The sequence below is a fragment of the Lottia gigantea genome (genome assembly GCF_000327385.1).
Source record: "Lottia gigantea unplaced genomic scaffold LOTGIsca_11, whole genome shotgun sequence".
In the NCBI taxonomy this organism is placed as follows: Eukaryota; Metazoa; Mollusca; class Gastropoda; family Lottiidae; genus Lottia; species Lottia gigantea.
Window position 1 is genome coordinate 4093179 of NW_008707001.1, and position 16801 is coordinate 4109979.

Here is a 16801-nt window from a genome sequence, read left to right on the forward strand (position 1 = left end):
TGTATATTAATGGTAATCCATGAATTCAAATTTAAATCGTCTCAGTTTTTGTCTCCTGGTTTTCTAGGAGGCGCTGTATCTTGTCTCTTATAGAACATTTCTAAAGGTTTATTCACTTTCCAGTAACGTTCATTGACTTGACTTAATGTCATACTGCCACCTAATACACTGTAGTTGTAAGGGGAGGAAGCAATATAAATGGAATATTTATCGTCTGGAGTTGCTGTTTCTGAAAGAAAAGGACACTAATTAAACAAGAATTTACTTATTGACAACAGATGACACAGACATTAAGCTTATAGAAGAACTCAAAGGTATCTGAATAAATTTGAACAGCATTCATTTTAGCAACTCAAACAGGCATATCTGTAACGGTACCTCAATATTTTCATATTTACTACAATACTTAAAATATCTTACGAGGTTAAAAATTTAAGAAATAAGTTTGAGTAAGGCGTTTTTGTCTTCATGTCTTCAAGGACAAAATTCACAACCCCATATTTTGGAGTTAATTATAACTGTTCAAAATTAATAAATACTAATTACTTACTACTGTCACTGGACTGTGCTTCCAATGAGAGACGAATAGCTAAATATTTAGACAGATGATCAACTGAAATTAAAAGATAATATTGAATTAATATTTTAGATTGAAAATTCACATAAATCAAAACTAGAGAAGATTCTAAATTTCCCTTTATAGCAGCTTCAATACCTTGCTTTTTTAGCACTAGGGTTCAACCCATTAGATTCAGCCAGAAGATTGATGGCCTAATATAAATAAGCAATATCAATTTTAGGACTATGATGGGCCTTCCTAGAATGCCTAAGCATATCAACTTAATCCATCATGTGCCAAATATTCCCTCTTATTTTGGCTTTATTAGTAGGCCTACTGGTATTTCAAAATGTCTAATGTCTACAAACCTGTAGCATTTGCTGTAGTTTTGATGTATCTTGTCAAATTTTCGTCTTCTTCTTCCTCCTCATCTTCTGAATCTGGATATGGTTTAAAAACTAGTTCAATGTCTCCTACAGTTGTCTCTGGGGGTAACTCAGGAACTGTTTCTGAGGTTGTACTTCCTTCCCCAGCACTTGAATCATCAGAGTAAATTTTAGCTCGCTTCTTTGGTGTTGTATCATTAGATGTTGAACCCTCTTGATCGCCATCCATGTCTGTTTTATGGCTGTGACTTGGACTTGAAGCAACTTCTGCATCAATGCTTCCATTTGAAGCACCATTGATGCCATTTTCTTCAGGCATGGGCTCACTCTCTCCGTCACCATTTTGACTGACATCTGGTGCATGTTTTCTCACTCTTTGGGCTCTGTTCATGGCCTGCAATCTCAACCCTTCTTCAATACTGAGGGTGAGGGATGCAGTGTTATGATGTTTTCCAATATTTGCCAAAACCATCTCTTGATGGGCTTCATATTCATCTCTGCTAGGATAGATCTTTGATATCAATGCATCAAAATTTGGATCTGGTCGCAAGGATCTCTTGGATACCAATTTCTTTCTGCACGTTGGGCATTCCTTATTTCCACTTCTCAAGGCTGTAATGATGCATTCTTGGCAGAATCTGTGTAAACATTCTTTTGTGGTCATCGTACTTTTCAACATATCCAGACATATTGGACACATTAATTCACTATGGAGACTTCTTGGAGAAACTGCTATCTCAGTGTTATCGGTAATTGCTTCCTGTGGGGTTCTATGAAGCTCATAGAGGCTTAATTCCCATGTTTTACTGGGAGCATTGGCTATTTCGTTAGCCATTTTGGATTTGTTGTTTTCGTCGATAATGGTTTGGAGCTTTGTTGACGGGGCTAATTCAAAATAACTTAAAAAATTCCTTCAATAAACTGAAAGAAATTCAAAATTTTTATGTCTGAGCATAATATAACACTGTATAAATAATGTGGCATTTATACAAGACAAATATTTCTTTACATTTCCATTAACTTATTAATGAAGAGGATTTATGAATAGTTATTTTTGAATTGCTCCCTGTCTATATTCTGACGGAGATTGACGGAAACTCACGCGGAAAGCAAACTTACTTCGTGGTTGTCGCAAAGCAAAATTGCCATGAATGAGAACGACATACCGAAAAACGACGATTTGAAGGTGTTGAAAGCAAGAGGTAAAGTAATGTAGGCGAAATCAGTCTTCTTCTGAGGTTTTTACAATTAGAGACAATTTATGAATGATACCATATTTAGAAATAAACGACCTTTCGTTAAAAAACTGAAGAACAAAACAAATCGGCCATTTTGTAGGATAATTTCATGTTATCGTCACAGCCACACTTGAGGTAAAAGTGACTGTAATTTGCCTACCACATCTGGTGGTAAAAGGCCTTCTGACAGTAGCAAAGGGCAACATAACATTCTTTTTTTTATCCCAGCATGAAGTATCTCCACACAATTACAGAGCTGTTTCCTCCTCACATTTCATGGTGCATTTGTTCTGTCTTGATTACTGTCATCTTAGAAGACAGATATGGCCATTTAGTTCCTCTAGGCCCTACCGGCCTACCCTACTGTAAAACTTAAACAAAAAAATACTTCTGTCTTGTAAAAAAAAACTTTAGAAGTTGTGTTCCATCGTCTTTAAGAAGTTAAACCCTAACTTTGATGGCAATAGAACAGGAGCTCTTGAAATTAAACCTGTACTATTAGCCTATATCTTTATTGTTGACAGGATAGTAATATTTTTTCATCTGATTAATCATTCAATTTCAGGAATTTTGACTGATGATGAAGATGACGATGAAGACATTCATTTTTGTAAAAAATGTCAAGAAGTTTTTAAAAGCATTGAGTCGTATTTGGAGCATAAAGTGAAACATGATAACTTTAAAGTGATCTACTCCAGATGTAACAAAGATAAAAGAGTTGTCCTTCCCAAATTAATTCAAAAAAAGAATAAAAAGACTGTCGCTGAAAAACCTATTACTTCAGAAACGACAGATGCAGAGGTTTTAAAGGAAAACAGACAGAAAAGTATGTGATATTGTCACTGTATTACTGATGGATCAGCAAAATTAAGGTTCTTAGCTATCTAGACTCTTTGGTAGAGATATGTTGGCTTGGTATAAGGTGCTCTGTAAGGATGAGCATTGCTATCCACTACTGTAAGCCCACTAATTTTAGTAAATCTGGAAATACATTTCAATCCTATGGTATATCTAGATAATCTAACAAACTGTAACAAGAAGATATTCAATGTGAAGAACATGGAAAATCAGACAAGAAAAAATGAGTTGTTCTTTATCTTATTGATTGAAATATATTTTGTATTTTAGAAAGAAAAAGAAAAATATCAGATATTGATGTGACCCATATTGTAGAAAGAAGTACCTATATCTGTAATGTTTGTGATAAGAAATTTAATAGGTAAGAGTAGTTACACAAAATATTTCAGTTTTATGGAAGTTTTGGCCTTTAATTGACCTTAAGGAGATAGTGTGCCTTAACGAGGTTATTTAGGTGTCCCAGGCTGCCAAGCTAGTTATGCAGATTAGATGGTTTGACAAAGAGGAATATTTTTGTTAAGGTATGCTAATCCCACTGACTTGGCAACATTTCTTTCATTGGTCTCTGCAAGGCATTGCCCATTTTTATTAGGTCACTGACTGAAGCCTGTATTGCATTTCACTTCATAGGGAACAAAACTAAAGCAGAAACTTAGGCTTCAGTAGGCCATTAAAAATGGGCAATAAGTTTCTGAATTTATATCCCCATGAGTTCCTACGTATTCTTATGTATTATTTAAGGGAAGCAACTCTGCGATGGCATATGAAATATGATCATGAATCTAAAGATAGTGAAGAAGAAGAGGAAGAAGAAGAAAAGGAAGAAGTAGTTGAAGATGATGAAACAGAGTATATACCACCAGTAGCTGAAGAAGAAGGGTATGATGAACCAATGGTGGAGAATGATCCATGCCATACAGAACGGATACAGTTAGATACAAAACGACAGAAATTATCTCAGGAAGAATTAGCTGTTAGACCATTTCATTGTGAAACTTGTGGGAATAGATTCAGAGATGTAAGTTTAAAGTGTTCAAAAATTTATGAGTTCAGTGTTCATTTCTTTGCTTATTTTTATGTAAAATGGAAATGATCAGAATAGGGTGTATTGGTTATCAATTTCATAACTTTATCATATTTCAGTTCAAGATAAACTCTTGACAAAAGCATGCAAATAGAATGATAAATCTATTTGTGAGTTTTACTTGTTTTATCAAGCTCAAAGTTACTGTCTCCACTGCTATCACTCAGGGGGGGGTGCAAGAATTGAATGCATGAATTAGAATTTCAAATTTTTGTGCTGTAAGGAGAGATAAATTTACTCCTTTTTAACCAAATTGTATTTATTTTTATATAGGCACATGTTTTGAAGTCCCATGTTTTAACTCATATAAACAGGAGAGACTTCCCATGTACTATAGAGGGCTGTGAATATAAGTTTAAAACAAAAGGATCATTGAAAAGACATCTGAGAAGACATACAGGTAAATAAGCTGAATTCCCTTCATTCCATACTCTCTGATATTGCCTGTCTTCATTAGCTCACAAAGGTAGAGTTCAATGTCATGGTCAATATGTTTCATTAAAGAAAAATTATGATTTTAACAACTTTTCATGTTCTATGAGGCAATATTTCAATACTATTTACCTTACAACTTACATATTTTTAGTCAAATTTTTTCTGTCATTCACATAACTGAACTAACACCCGTAAAACCACCTCTTAATTCATAGTTCTATGAAGTTTTTGTGTATTTTACAGGAGAAAGACCATATGAGTGTCCAAAATGTCATAGAAGATTTACTGAGTCTGGAGCATTGACAAGACATTGTAAATCAAGGTATGGGAACTGTCATATTGCTCATTCTAGTGTGTATATTAACATGTAATAGCATAATATTATGTACAAGCAAAAGGCCTCTTTGTTTGATGTCATTTTCCATATTTTGGGGAATTTGATTTCATTGCCTGAATGTAAAATGTGTAATGCTAAGTAATGTGTCAGTGGTACTACCCCTTAAGGCCTATCCCTTTTCTAATAACAGTTAAGGTATACAGTATATGTTTATAATTGTATAGGACATCATGTTTAGAGAAGAATGATTCAGATCTACCAAGATATGGTAAACAATGGAAGCCAGACCAGAATGTATCTAGCTCTGTAGGGGCCATTAAACAGGTTATAAAAGCAGAGGAGGGAACGTCTACATTGGATTTACAACAGGAAGTAGAATTGGGTGAAATAGCAGGAGATAGTCAGATAATTGGTGGTAATGAAACTATACAATCAGATTTAGTTACACAGGTTCGTTCTTTTATCACCTATCTATCAGATAACAAAATAACAAAACACAACCATTTTTTATAAGGGGCATAACTTAGGTTCACAAGGATCCCTTCCACCAGGATCTTTTCTGGATTTTCCACATCTGGGTCAACTGGAATAATGAGGAAAGATAACTCATTCTAGGTCATTTTGAAAGTGTTTAGCTTTGTACAACAAATTTTTATTAGACATGGCCCTTGTTTCCTGTTCCAAACCAGTTTTATGTACAGTGTTTTTCTATATAAAACAAACTAAGAACAGACTATTATAATTTTTCACAAGATCTGATTATGCTAGTGTTATCCAGTGTAATTCTGTTGATATTCTTTTATCAAAAGACGTAAACTAATATGATTTTAACATTTCTGTTTTCTATCATATTTTAGACAGCAGAAGAGTTAGTGACTTTAGATGGTGATAATTTAGTAGGGTTAGATAATTTAGCTATAGAAATAGAAAATTTAGAACCAACACAATGTCGTGTAAGTATAGTTATATATCCTATGATGTAGTCATATATTTGCTTTACTAACTAAAAGAGCTGAATTTTGAGCTATCTATAGCATTTTTCAGAATTTAATTAAGACGTTCAGTTCTTGTGCATCACTGAAATCCAAACTGTCATTACTAATATTAAATGTTATTATATGTAATGCCATATCACTCTATGTTGTTGTATGAATAAAGAAGTAAGAAGACAATGATGAAAGCCAGTAGAATAAATACATTAGTCACTCTTAAAAGGTTCTTCTTGCTTCTTTTATTAAATGATATTAAAAATTCATATTCAGATATTCTCGATATCATGGAGCCATTGGTCTTAATCCTTACTTACTACTAAACATAAAAAAAACATGTATTTTTCTTCCAGGTTTGTAAAGAAGATTTATTATCATTTGAGAACCTGATTGTACATTTACGGGTACACGTAGCTGATATGCCTCATAGATGTGTTTACTGTCATTTTGTAGCAGAAAGAATGGATGAATTGAATTCTCACATGCTTACTGTACATCAAAAATCTATTAAGGTAAGTTGTTGGTGGTTCATAGTTAAGGAAATACTTTATTTGAGAAAACAATTCATATTTAAATACCCTGTGAAAATATAATAAGAGAAAATGGCTAGTTTGTTTTTACAGCTCATAAAGACACAATATTAAAATTGATAATTTTATACTCTTGAGTTCTGTATTGAATAATTTCAGGGTTATGAACATCTACAGAACAAATTAACTAACAGTATTATAGCAGCTACGGCTTCTCCGGAAGAAGAGAAAAAGTAAGTCCAGTTTTAAATAAAATTTTTACCATGCAGGCCTATATTACTAAAGAAAGTCCACTGGTAAACAGGAATTTGATGCTGAAAGGTTCTGTCAAGAAGTAGTATGTGGAAAGGAGCCCCAGTTACATTGAGCTCATTTCATATTCTGCTGTCAAGTGCAAGGGCCTGTGAGTGTCAGAGTTGTGTCCCCTCTAAATCTCTTCAATGTTATGTATACTGTTAGTTATTTATTACATCTTATTTATGTTACATCTGTTTCCTTTGTAGAAATGCCCAAATAGCTGTTCGTCAGTTACTAGAAATACCAGGTGCCTTGTCTCTAGAGGAATTGCCGATTCCTGGAGCAGATAGAAACGGTTATAAATGTCCAGCTTGTGAGAGAATATTCAGGGGCAGTACTTACCTTAAACAGCATATGAGAAGTCATGCTGGTGAGTTGAATAATTTCATTGAGCTCCCTGTGTTTTTGTTTTCAATCAATCCTTGATACAAAGAGTAGATTTTGCTCCAGATGAGTAACCCTTTATATGTCATGAAATCTAAGTCAATTTAAGCGATCAACCAATGATTTGAATAACAATAAAATTCTCTTAAGTTTGGTATTCGACAATAGGACTCCTGATGAGAATTTGTATTTGAAATTGGTGTCGAGACAAGAGATGAGCTCTTGTTAATAAATACACCAAAACATCATGAATATTGTATCTTTATTTCCAGGTGTGAAGCCTCATAAATGTTCTCTATGTGAGAAATGTTTTATAACTAAAGATGCTTTAACAAAACATTCTGCAGTACATACTGAAGATAGAAATTATAAATGTGGGGAGTGTGGAAAATTGTTTAAAAGAATCTCTCATATCAGAGAACATCTTAAAGTTCACAGTTCAGATAGACCATTTTCTTGTGAACATTGTTTTAAAACATTTAAAACTAAGGTAAGATGTTTAGAATGTTGGTTTAAAAAGTAGGCAAATGGTCGCTTTCCTTGCATAATTTACCGTATTACTCACTGCATGGTGTTGTCTGTCCTCTTTAGTCTGAACAGGTGCAGAAAAGGAGTATGTTGTAATGCCATCATCAAGACAGTAATAAACATTAACTTTCTAATTCATCAATACTAAATTAAATTTTTATGTTTGTGTTTCATATTTCCTCTTTCTGTTTTTCAGAATTCCAGAATGGTTCATCTTAGAACCCACAATGCAGTCCTGCCATATCAATGTAGATTTTGTGATAGATTCTTCAGAGAAAAGGCTTCCTTACAGAGACACATTAGAATGCATACTGGAGAGAGGCCATATAAATGTGTACATTGTGGAAGAGGTTTCTCTGAACAAGGCACCTTACAACGACATCTTAAAGCTAAAGGTAGGGTAATTCACTTATTATCTTTATTCAGTTCAGTTTGTGAGGTTCGATTGCTCAGTTGGTTAGGGCATTCTTCACATGACCTCATGGTGGTCGCAGGTTCTAATCTCAGTCAGCATTTGAAAGTCCTATGACTTTGAATAAGTTATCTTCACTCATAATTCTGGTCAACCAAGCTGTAAATAGGCATAGGTAATCCACAAAGTATCAATGCAACAAGATTTGGTCAAAGACCAGCTCGTAAAAAGGATCCTTTGTGACCGTGTTGTTATCCGTGTAAAAATATAGTTGTTTCTTTCTGTTTCAGTTCCATGTACAAAAAATCTGTACTTGACTCGTAAAGCTGAATTAATAACAGAACAGTTGGCAGAAGGGAAAAACCAAGAGGAAGAGCCCACTGTATTAGCTGAGTTTTCTTCGGTGGTGGCTGATACACAGTATATTCTACCTGATGGTACAGAAGCTTTAGATATTTCGGTAAGATTTCTCTATGGTTTATCAGTTTAGGTTTATTGCAGTTTTGCTGTCATGTGACCCCATTGTAATTAATCAGTCCCAATTTAATCAACCATTCAAAAATGACGTCTACCGGGAAATACCCTTCTGATGAATTTCCACTGCTTTCTTCAATTGTCATATTGATCTATTAGTGTATCTTAGCTAGTCAAGTGTGTAAGTGTGATTTTAGACCTGGCAAAGGCTGAGATAAAAATTTCTGGATTTGTCAACCTACTCTTTGTCGTGATATAGGTCAGAGGGGAGTATGAGGAAAAAGGTTTAAGTTCCAGGGTTGAATAAAACCTAAGCCATTCTTGGTTATAAAGATCAAACATGTATTGATAAAGATTAGGCTAATACTCTGGCAAGATGTCCTTCATTGCATACAATTTACACACTAATTTGTATCTCAATTGCAGGGTACAGAGTATGTAGTTGTTCATGCTGACATAGAAAACAGTGAAACTATACAGAATCTAGAGATTGTAACAGAAGGAGAGATAGATCCAGCTATACTCCAACAATTAACTGGAGAAGGGTGTGTTCTAGTCAATGAGGAGGGTCAGAATTTACGTATAATAGACTCCGAATCGGGTTCCACTATCTCAGTCTTAAATCAGTTATCTGATAAATTGAATATGCAAATGGATAATGAAATAGAAGCAGTAGCTATGGCACCGTTGTCTGAATCTGATGCTATTCAACAAGCCATGATGGAAGCCCATGTGGTAGATGATCCTGTTGGAGTTTCTAATATTACTGAGGTCCAAGTCAGCGAAACAGATAACATTTAGGGGACTAAAGTATTTTGTTTGCTTCCAACAATCGTGGCAATTACAGTTAATGATAGCAGACAGTTAAGAATCTCCAGGACAGTTAGTATAGGAATACACACTGTAAATCATCCTTGTCCAGTTCTCATCCAAATTTTACTATATGGAGTTATCTTGACCATTGTCTATCATAGTAACAGATATGTTTCAGATATAATAGCAGTAATATGACACAATGTTTTATGCTTTCAAAATTTGAGACATTGCACACTAAACTTCATTTATCTTCAGGATAGCTAATTTATGGTTAAATTTCCAATATTTGGCATTAATGTTACTTTTGTTATATGTTCCATGTTTTGATAAATATTTATATTCAAGAGAAACTTGTTTTCTTTACTTGTGTAGTAGTGTCTGATTGTGCAGAAATATCTCTGCTAACTTATAGATTTGGGTGGCACTTGATTGGAGAGTTCTGAACAAGTTCTGTCAGTTCCAATTCTCCCACTTATCGAATGGTATGAAAGTGTATAAGTAACATGCAAAGTTTTCTTTCTTCATCATTTGAAAGTTTGTCTGCACCTAATATTTTTAGCGTTCTGAACTCTTGTTCCAACTTGTTTTATTGCACATTCTGTAGAATCCATGAATCCCTGAGCGTGCAGTGGAGGCCCCCAGTTGCTGTTCAGTATTAAAGTCTCTCAATAATTAATGACTTAAATGATATGTTGGACTGGTCCATTGCAAAGTTAGCTGTTATGGCTCTATGACCTTTCAACGAATATCAAGCTTTGGATGCAAGTTTAAGATATTGGGCCTTAATTTTATTTTTTTTCTTACCCAGTCTTAAAAGGTGGGGGAATAACAGACTGGGCACTGCAATACCACTTTTATCTGAAGGGTATTTAACCATGAAATTCTGCATCAATAAAATAAAAGTCTAAAATACGCGATAGATTTTACTGAAGTTTACAATAACAAATTATTAACAGTAAATTTATACAGAAATATTTGGAATTACACTGGTAGAGTCCCTGAATATAATAATCTTATGTTAAGTGTTATGTTTATATTATAGTTAAACAGGATATTTCTACCCATCTGAGTACCATTTATAACAAACACGGGCGGTCCACTTCTTTTTAGGTAGTGCAAGTAGTAAACACAATGTAAGTATAGTGTGTATAGTTTCAATTACTATTTATTCTACCTAAAATTGAAGTAGACTGCTTCTGTTTTAAATAAGACTTATATGAGAAGAAATATCTTAATTCAAACCATAGTACCATCTGCAACAACTTGGGAACCTCGAGATATGCATGGCACCTCATATTTATCATATGGTATATCAGTTATCCCTAGATTGTAGGAAAAAAGGCCCTGAAGCCTTATTTCATATCAGACCACAACGAAACCTGCCTTTAATTACAGGCAAAAGGTGTGCAAAATAATCACAATCACTTTTTGTATTCCATTTTTGAAAAAATTTTACTAAAAAATTATGACATGAATTGGTAATTCTGCAATAAAATATAAATATACAACTGAACTTATTCCCAAATCCTTATTTATATTATGAGGAAAATGATATTCATTTATATACAAAATGAATCGAACTGGCTACCACAGGCCTGTAAATGTGATGATCTCCATTTTGAAATATTAACAAATGATGACATAGTGCTGAGTTATTTACAAGTGTATCAACGATAAATATCCAGCAATCATGTAAACAGAATGTGCAAAAATAGGAATTCTAAGCATTTGTAATTCGTACAGTTTAGGGGAGAACCACTAAAATGTTAGTAAAATTGTACAGTTATGGGAGAACCAAAATTTTGGGGAAACCCCACTTAAATGTTGGTAAATTGTACAGTTCTGGGAATACCACTAAAAATAGCACTTTTAATTAGAGAAGTCAGTACACAACCAAAAATCAGTTGCGATCTGGTGAACACTGATCCAGATATTTTATTTTATGCTGATTATCAAATTCTATTTCAAGTTTGAGACTAGAAAAGAAATGCACTGGATGATTGAAAATAATTTGTACAACACCACAGATCACAATTCTATTGGATTATGTCCTTTTGTCCATCAAAACTCCCTTTTATACACTGAAATGATTGCTGCAGTATGATTCTTTGTTTTCTAAAAATTCCGCTTCATATTCTTCCTGTATCATCTAGTAATTTGATTGCTTGTGCTCGTACTTTTCTGTGATAAGCATCTCTGTCTTGACTGAAAAAGAAAAAAGATTCATTAGTACACATGTACTAGAAATAGGCTAACGCAAGGTGTGTATAGTCAAGCCAAGATATTTATGCATAATGTAGGGTTCATTTTATTTTGAGGTAGGAAAAGTAGTATTGAACACAATACAATACAAGTCTGGTTTATATAGTGCCAATAACTACTTGTTCTACCTAAAATCAAATTAGACTGTTCTTATTTCAGTTTTGAATAACACGAGATGTACATAAATATCTTCGCTTGACTAAAGAACAATAACTCGTGCTATAAACAAGGTGCTATCAAAACCAACTGTTCATTTAAAACTAATAATCCCTGAGAATAGACTAACTTCAAATTCCTCCTGAATCATCTAATAATTTGATAGCCTGAGCTCGAACTCTCTTTTCATATGCATCACGATTTTGACTGAAAAAGAAATGACAATACAGCAAACATGATAACAATTTCCCCTTGATATCAAATGAATTATATGGTGTAGAATAATATAGATGATGGTATTTTGAAGAAGGAGAGACATTTTGTCCTCTCGATTCTCAGTGATGCTGTGTTCCATACTTTTATTTCACTTACAACTGGCCAATTGGATAACAAATTAAAATACTATTTCGCAACAGTAATGTTGACTGACTGATGCAGATTAGCCAATTACATCAGACCTAACAGACTATCTAAATTTCAGCATTATGAAAGGAAATATCAGAAGCCATAGTCAAATTGTCCCTTTGACGGTATAGAGAGTATGAAATAGAGCATTACTTGAAGAAATCTAAGATGGACAAACATAGAGACAATGAAGCATACAATATTTAACCAACAGTAAATAAGTTAGAATACATACCAGTATATAGTGTAAGCTTCTGCTTGTGCTGGATCTTTTATATTTGGTTCATTTAATAACTCTTGTATTCCTAATAATATCTGAAATATGAATCATTTTATTAGCTATTTTACCTTGAAGTACCAGGATTAAATAGATACTATGGAAAGTAGAAGAAGCAAATACACAAGGCATGGGTTTGGACAGGATACTATCACATCATCAATACCATTTGCATCTTAGTCTAGGCAAACAAGTAATTATATTAATGAGGTACAGCCATTCAAATGTTTCTCTTGTCACCAAGTTCTTCATGCCAGAATCACGTCATTCAGATTTACAAAAGAAATTGTACTTTTGGAGTTAGATGCTTGCAGGAATACTGGCATAATACGGTATACATTGGACATTTTTATAGTCTATGATGCGGGCTGAAGAGGTGGACAGTTGGAAGTGTCTTGTTAGTCAGATTACAGATAGGACAATAAAACCTGGCCCCAACTACAGGCTGTGTACATTCAACCAGGGTTCTCAAATAAATAAATATCCCACCTGTCTGATTGTAACTGCTGGCCTCCAATCTTTATCTTCATCTAATAATGATAAACATACTGTGCCTGATGGATATACATTCGGATGAAATAATGGAGGTTCAAATTTACCTGAAAATAAATAAACATATTTGAAATCAATAATTTCTTTCATAACTTTCAATATATCTTCATGAATCAAAAATTATCGAATACAAATTATCTATCTCTCGTTACATGACCAACTGGAACAGGTGTTAACCTTATAAAGGTCTAATATATGAAAATGTTGTCCCAAACACATGTTGCAGGTCAAAATCAGGTTCCATACCAGTTGACCAAAGAATGAATTTTTCCCTGAAGATGAAACAGATAGAAGCTATTTTGTCTTACAGATATAAGTGAAAACATTCTCAGAAATAAAAGTGGAGATAAAACTAGATGGCTATATATTTCTACCTACATTTAGGTGGGGTACTTGGATAATCTTCTTTAAATAACATTCTTAATGAATATAATCCTCCTTCCCATGGTGTCTATAAAACAAGGAATTAAAAATCAGTTTCACCTTCATAGAGTCATTTTATTATCAAACTTGAAGTTTGTTATCAGCCATGCAAGAGGTTTCATTATGAGTAAAACTATTACTGAACATGAAGTGGTTATTGTGACTTTTTGAATAAGAGTGTCTTCCCAGCCTGAACAAGCAACAGGAAGCATTTTTTTGTACAGAAGAGAATGAGCATACAAGCCTCAAAATTGAGAATTTGCAATAAATATTTTCATTTAAAAGGTTCTTACCCCTTTTTTTCCTGGTATTTTGCATTCCCAGTTTAATAAATTTAGCGAACCATCTGGATTTTTTACTGGTTTAGCCACAAAACCCTGAAACAAAAATTAAATATTTAATCAACACCAAATTAAAAGTTCTGTTAATTATATAAAGTAGACCTCAATACATCAATACCAAATTAATATAGAAATAACAAAACAGAACCTATAAAACATGTTTTTAGGACTCAGAGTTTCAAGCTATGCGATCTCCAGACAAGTGACCTATTTTCAGTCAGCTGAAATATGACAAATAGAACTTATTCTTAAGTCTACATTTCGATGACAAGTTTGGAATGTTTGTTTAGAGAAAAACGAGTGGAGTCAAATAAAATTTATAAAAAATTGGGCTATTAAAATATCATTTAAGCTTCTAGGCAAAGGTTTAACCTGAAGCTAAGGCTCTATAGGACATGATTATGCAATTATTCAAACTAAAAACATCCTTTAAGACATAAAAACATAAGACAAGTCATTCTTCAGAGATGAACAATACTTACAAATGGATGGTCTTTCCTCCAAGCCTTTCTTTCTTCTGCCAAACGACCAAGAGCAATTCCTGACATTTTCAATGTATCATTCAATTATAAACTATCACTAGAAATAGACAATTTTGTACAATATAAATTGTTGCCATTGCTGCCTGTGAATAAACTTAAAGGGAATGTAAAGAATGTTTTTATACTTTTTATGTCTACCGGTATTGCTAAAGGCCTTAGATCATATAAGCAGATATTGGCATAGTGAGTCAGTTAGGAATGGTGCAAATCGATGCTAACAGTGTCCTCTATACACAAAAATAAGTTAAGAAAACCTAAAAGAAAAAAACCCTTTAAAATCAAACTTTTCTAAAAGATTAACTTATTAAGTAACAAATTCATAGAAAATTAGGGTTTTTAAAAATTGGCTTCAGGAAAATAACTCAGAGAACATTAGTATCTTCTGATCGTAAACTTATTGATCCAATAAGCATATTCAAAAGTTTAAACTAAAAAAAAACAATGGCACGTAATCAATTAAAATCCTTTTAAGCAAATTTTTTTTTAAATATTTTAATATACAGAACCAAAGAATTTTAATAGCTTATCTACAAAAGAAGAAAAAATTAACACACAGTAAAGCAATCTCATCAATTGATTTGAAATATATTTTAAATTGCTGCAAGCCATATCATTAATTGCTTGAAAATTCTAAAAATTAATTCCCTTTTATTTTTCATAAATTGATTAATATTTCAGTCTAGATTGTCTGTTCAATAATAATCCACTAGTCTAGAACTAGCCTAGCAATCAAACTCAGTTTTAGGCCTAACAAAGTAATGTTACTTAGTAATCTATAGGCCTACTAGTAATATACTAGATCTATCTTTATACAAGACTCAATACTTGATTACTTCACAGCTAAAAATAGGCCATTTAAATGAATAGTCCATTTGCCTAGCCTGTAAAATAGTCTAACCTAGATCAGAAGTAAATTCTAATCATAATTCTTTATTTCTATATTAAAATTTTAAACATACTTGACCATTTCAAAGAGAAAGAATATGAAAGATACTGACCGGTTTGAAGCCACCACAATAAGAAATCATACTTTACTTGCTAGTAAAGCCAGATTACTTGGACGAGTCCATTTAACCGGTTTACTAGTTGAGTAATCATTTCTCGCAACCGGTCGCGATATAATAATGGCTTCGACCGATCATTGATGATAGAGTGAAATGATTAGAGAAATCCGGAAAATTTAACACTGGATAGACAATAAACAGAAGGAATACTCTTTCACAATCCCTAAAAATAAATGACAAAGTAAACAATTCATAACTCACATTAAACTATGAATGGATAATGATCAAATCATGGACATTTACTAAATCGTTCAGTCGTACCGCTAGTTCTATTTTCTCCCACGAACCGCGAAATGTCGAGAAAGAACGAAACCGGTTACTTAAAATTCATGAAATTCTCAAAATAAAAGAAAAAGAAACACGAAATAATGATTAAGAAAACCAATATCAAATAAACGTCCTCTTAGTAATACTTTGTTTGAAGTCGAATAAATAAAATAAATTTCAGAATACACGTTTTTATTATAAAGACAAATACAAAGAATTCCAAATTTGTAAAACGGAAATTTAAATATTTCGTTTCAGAAAATATTATCTATTTTAGGAAATTCTGCCAACATGGCAGCGCCCATGCAACATTATTCGTCTGCTCTAAATGATTTTGTAGTTAATTACATCAACAACAATTTTGGGGAAAATCCCCGAGATATATTTAAAGCAAAGGACCTTTACAATGACTTAAAAGAAAAGAAAGAAGCCTTGGAGAAGAAGGTATTTGAAATTTTTTTTATGCATAGGCCTACTACAAACTTTTAGTTTTGCCACCCGGGTGGCGAATATCCTCGGCCCTAGTTCTAACTATTCTTACTCATAATATTCATAATCACATTCATTATTACATTTACGGTTACATGGACATGGAGACATAATAAACAGGCCTGGGCTTTTACTAGAGTTTAAGTCTGTATTCATGATTGCCTGATGCCACTGATGGTATTATTGACATTTGGTTGACATGACATTGAATCAATGCCATAATGCCATAGATCTAATGAATTTTGTTCAAGAAGTGATTTTATATGAAAGTGTAATAATATAGGAAATGACTCGTTATTGCACTTCAGCAGTAAACTTGAATGCCTTATGACTTGTTTAATGTAAGGTTGGGGTGACCATATTTTGTTACAATGTAGCTCTGAGCTGCCTTTAGGTTCTTTGTTAGGGTTAGTTTTAGGGCACAGTTCTTTACTACTGTCTTAAACAAATGCAAAAGATATGTGTTTGTTGTAATCATAGTAAATTAACTTCAAATTACTGCTTCTGTCCTATCATGTACCTAGATAATAAAACAGTTGTAATGTATTCCATTTAAACACTTGGGATGCTGTTGGTTTAATGAGATGCCACTCCGATTCCAGACAATGAAGCAAATGCTGGTCTGGTATTGATTTTAACCTGCTTTATAATAATTTCTAATACCAATACACGTTTTGCTTGTAGGTTTCATTAGCC

General features: G+C 33.2%; 3 protein-coding genes across 3 annotated transcripts; 1 reads left to right on the forward strand and 2 right to left on the reverse strand.

Annotated features, from left to right (window-relative positions):
* Positions 1-41: 41 nt before the first annotated feature.
* On the reverse strand, positions 42-1780 carry LOTGIDRAFT_109899 (hypothetical protein; the record flags this gene model as incomplete). Its single annotated transcript, XM_009047270.1, has 4 exons — positions 42-229; positions 554-613; positions 928-1032; positions 1096-1780. 4 exons carry the CDS (start codon positions 1778-1780, stop codon positions 42-44), a joined length of 1038 nt encoding a protein of 345 aa, XP_009045518.1.
* Positions 1781-4398: 2618 nt separating this feature from the next.
* LOTGIDRAFT_109963 (hypothetical protein) lies at positions 4399-8527 on the forward strand (the record flags this gene model as incomplete). The annotated part of the gene is made up of 7 exons (XM_009047271.1): positions 4399-4525; positions 4804-4882; positions 5122-5165; positions 6961-7083; positions 7370-7587; positions 7822-8050; positions 8328-8527. Coding segments are annotated over 7 exons (1020 nt in total), but the record flags the coding sequence as incomplete, so codon positions are not given.
* Positions 8528-11876: 3349 nt separating this feature from the next.
* On the reverse strand, positions 11877-14291 carry LOTGIDRAFT_110263 (hypothetical protein; the record flags this gene model as incomplete). Its single annotated transcript, XM_009047272.1, has 6 exons — positions 11877-11952; positions 12386-12465; positions 12917-13026; positions 13358-13430; positions 13696-13779; positions 14226-14291. 6 exons carry the CDS (start codon positions 14289-14291, stop codon positions 11877-11879), a joined length of 489 nt encoding a protein of 162 aa, XP_009045520.1.
* Between the last annotated feature and the right edge of the window lie 2510 nt (positions 14292-16801).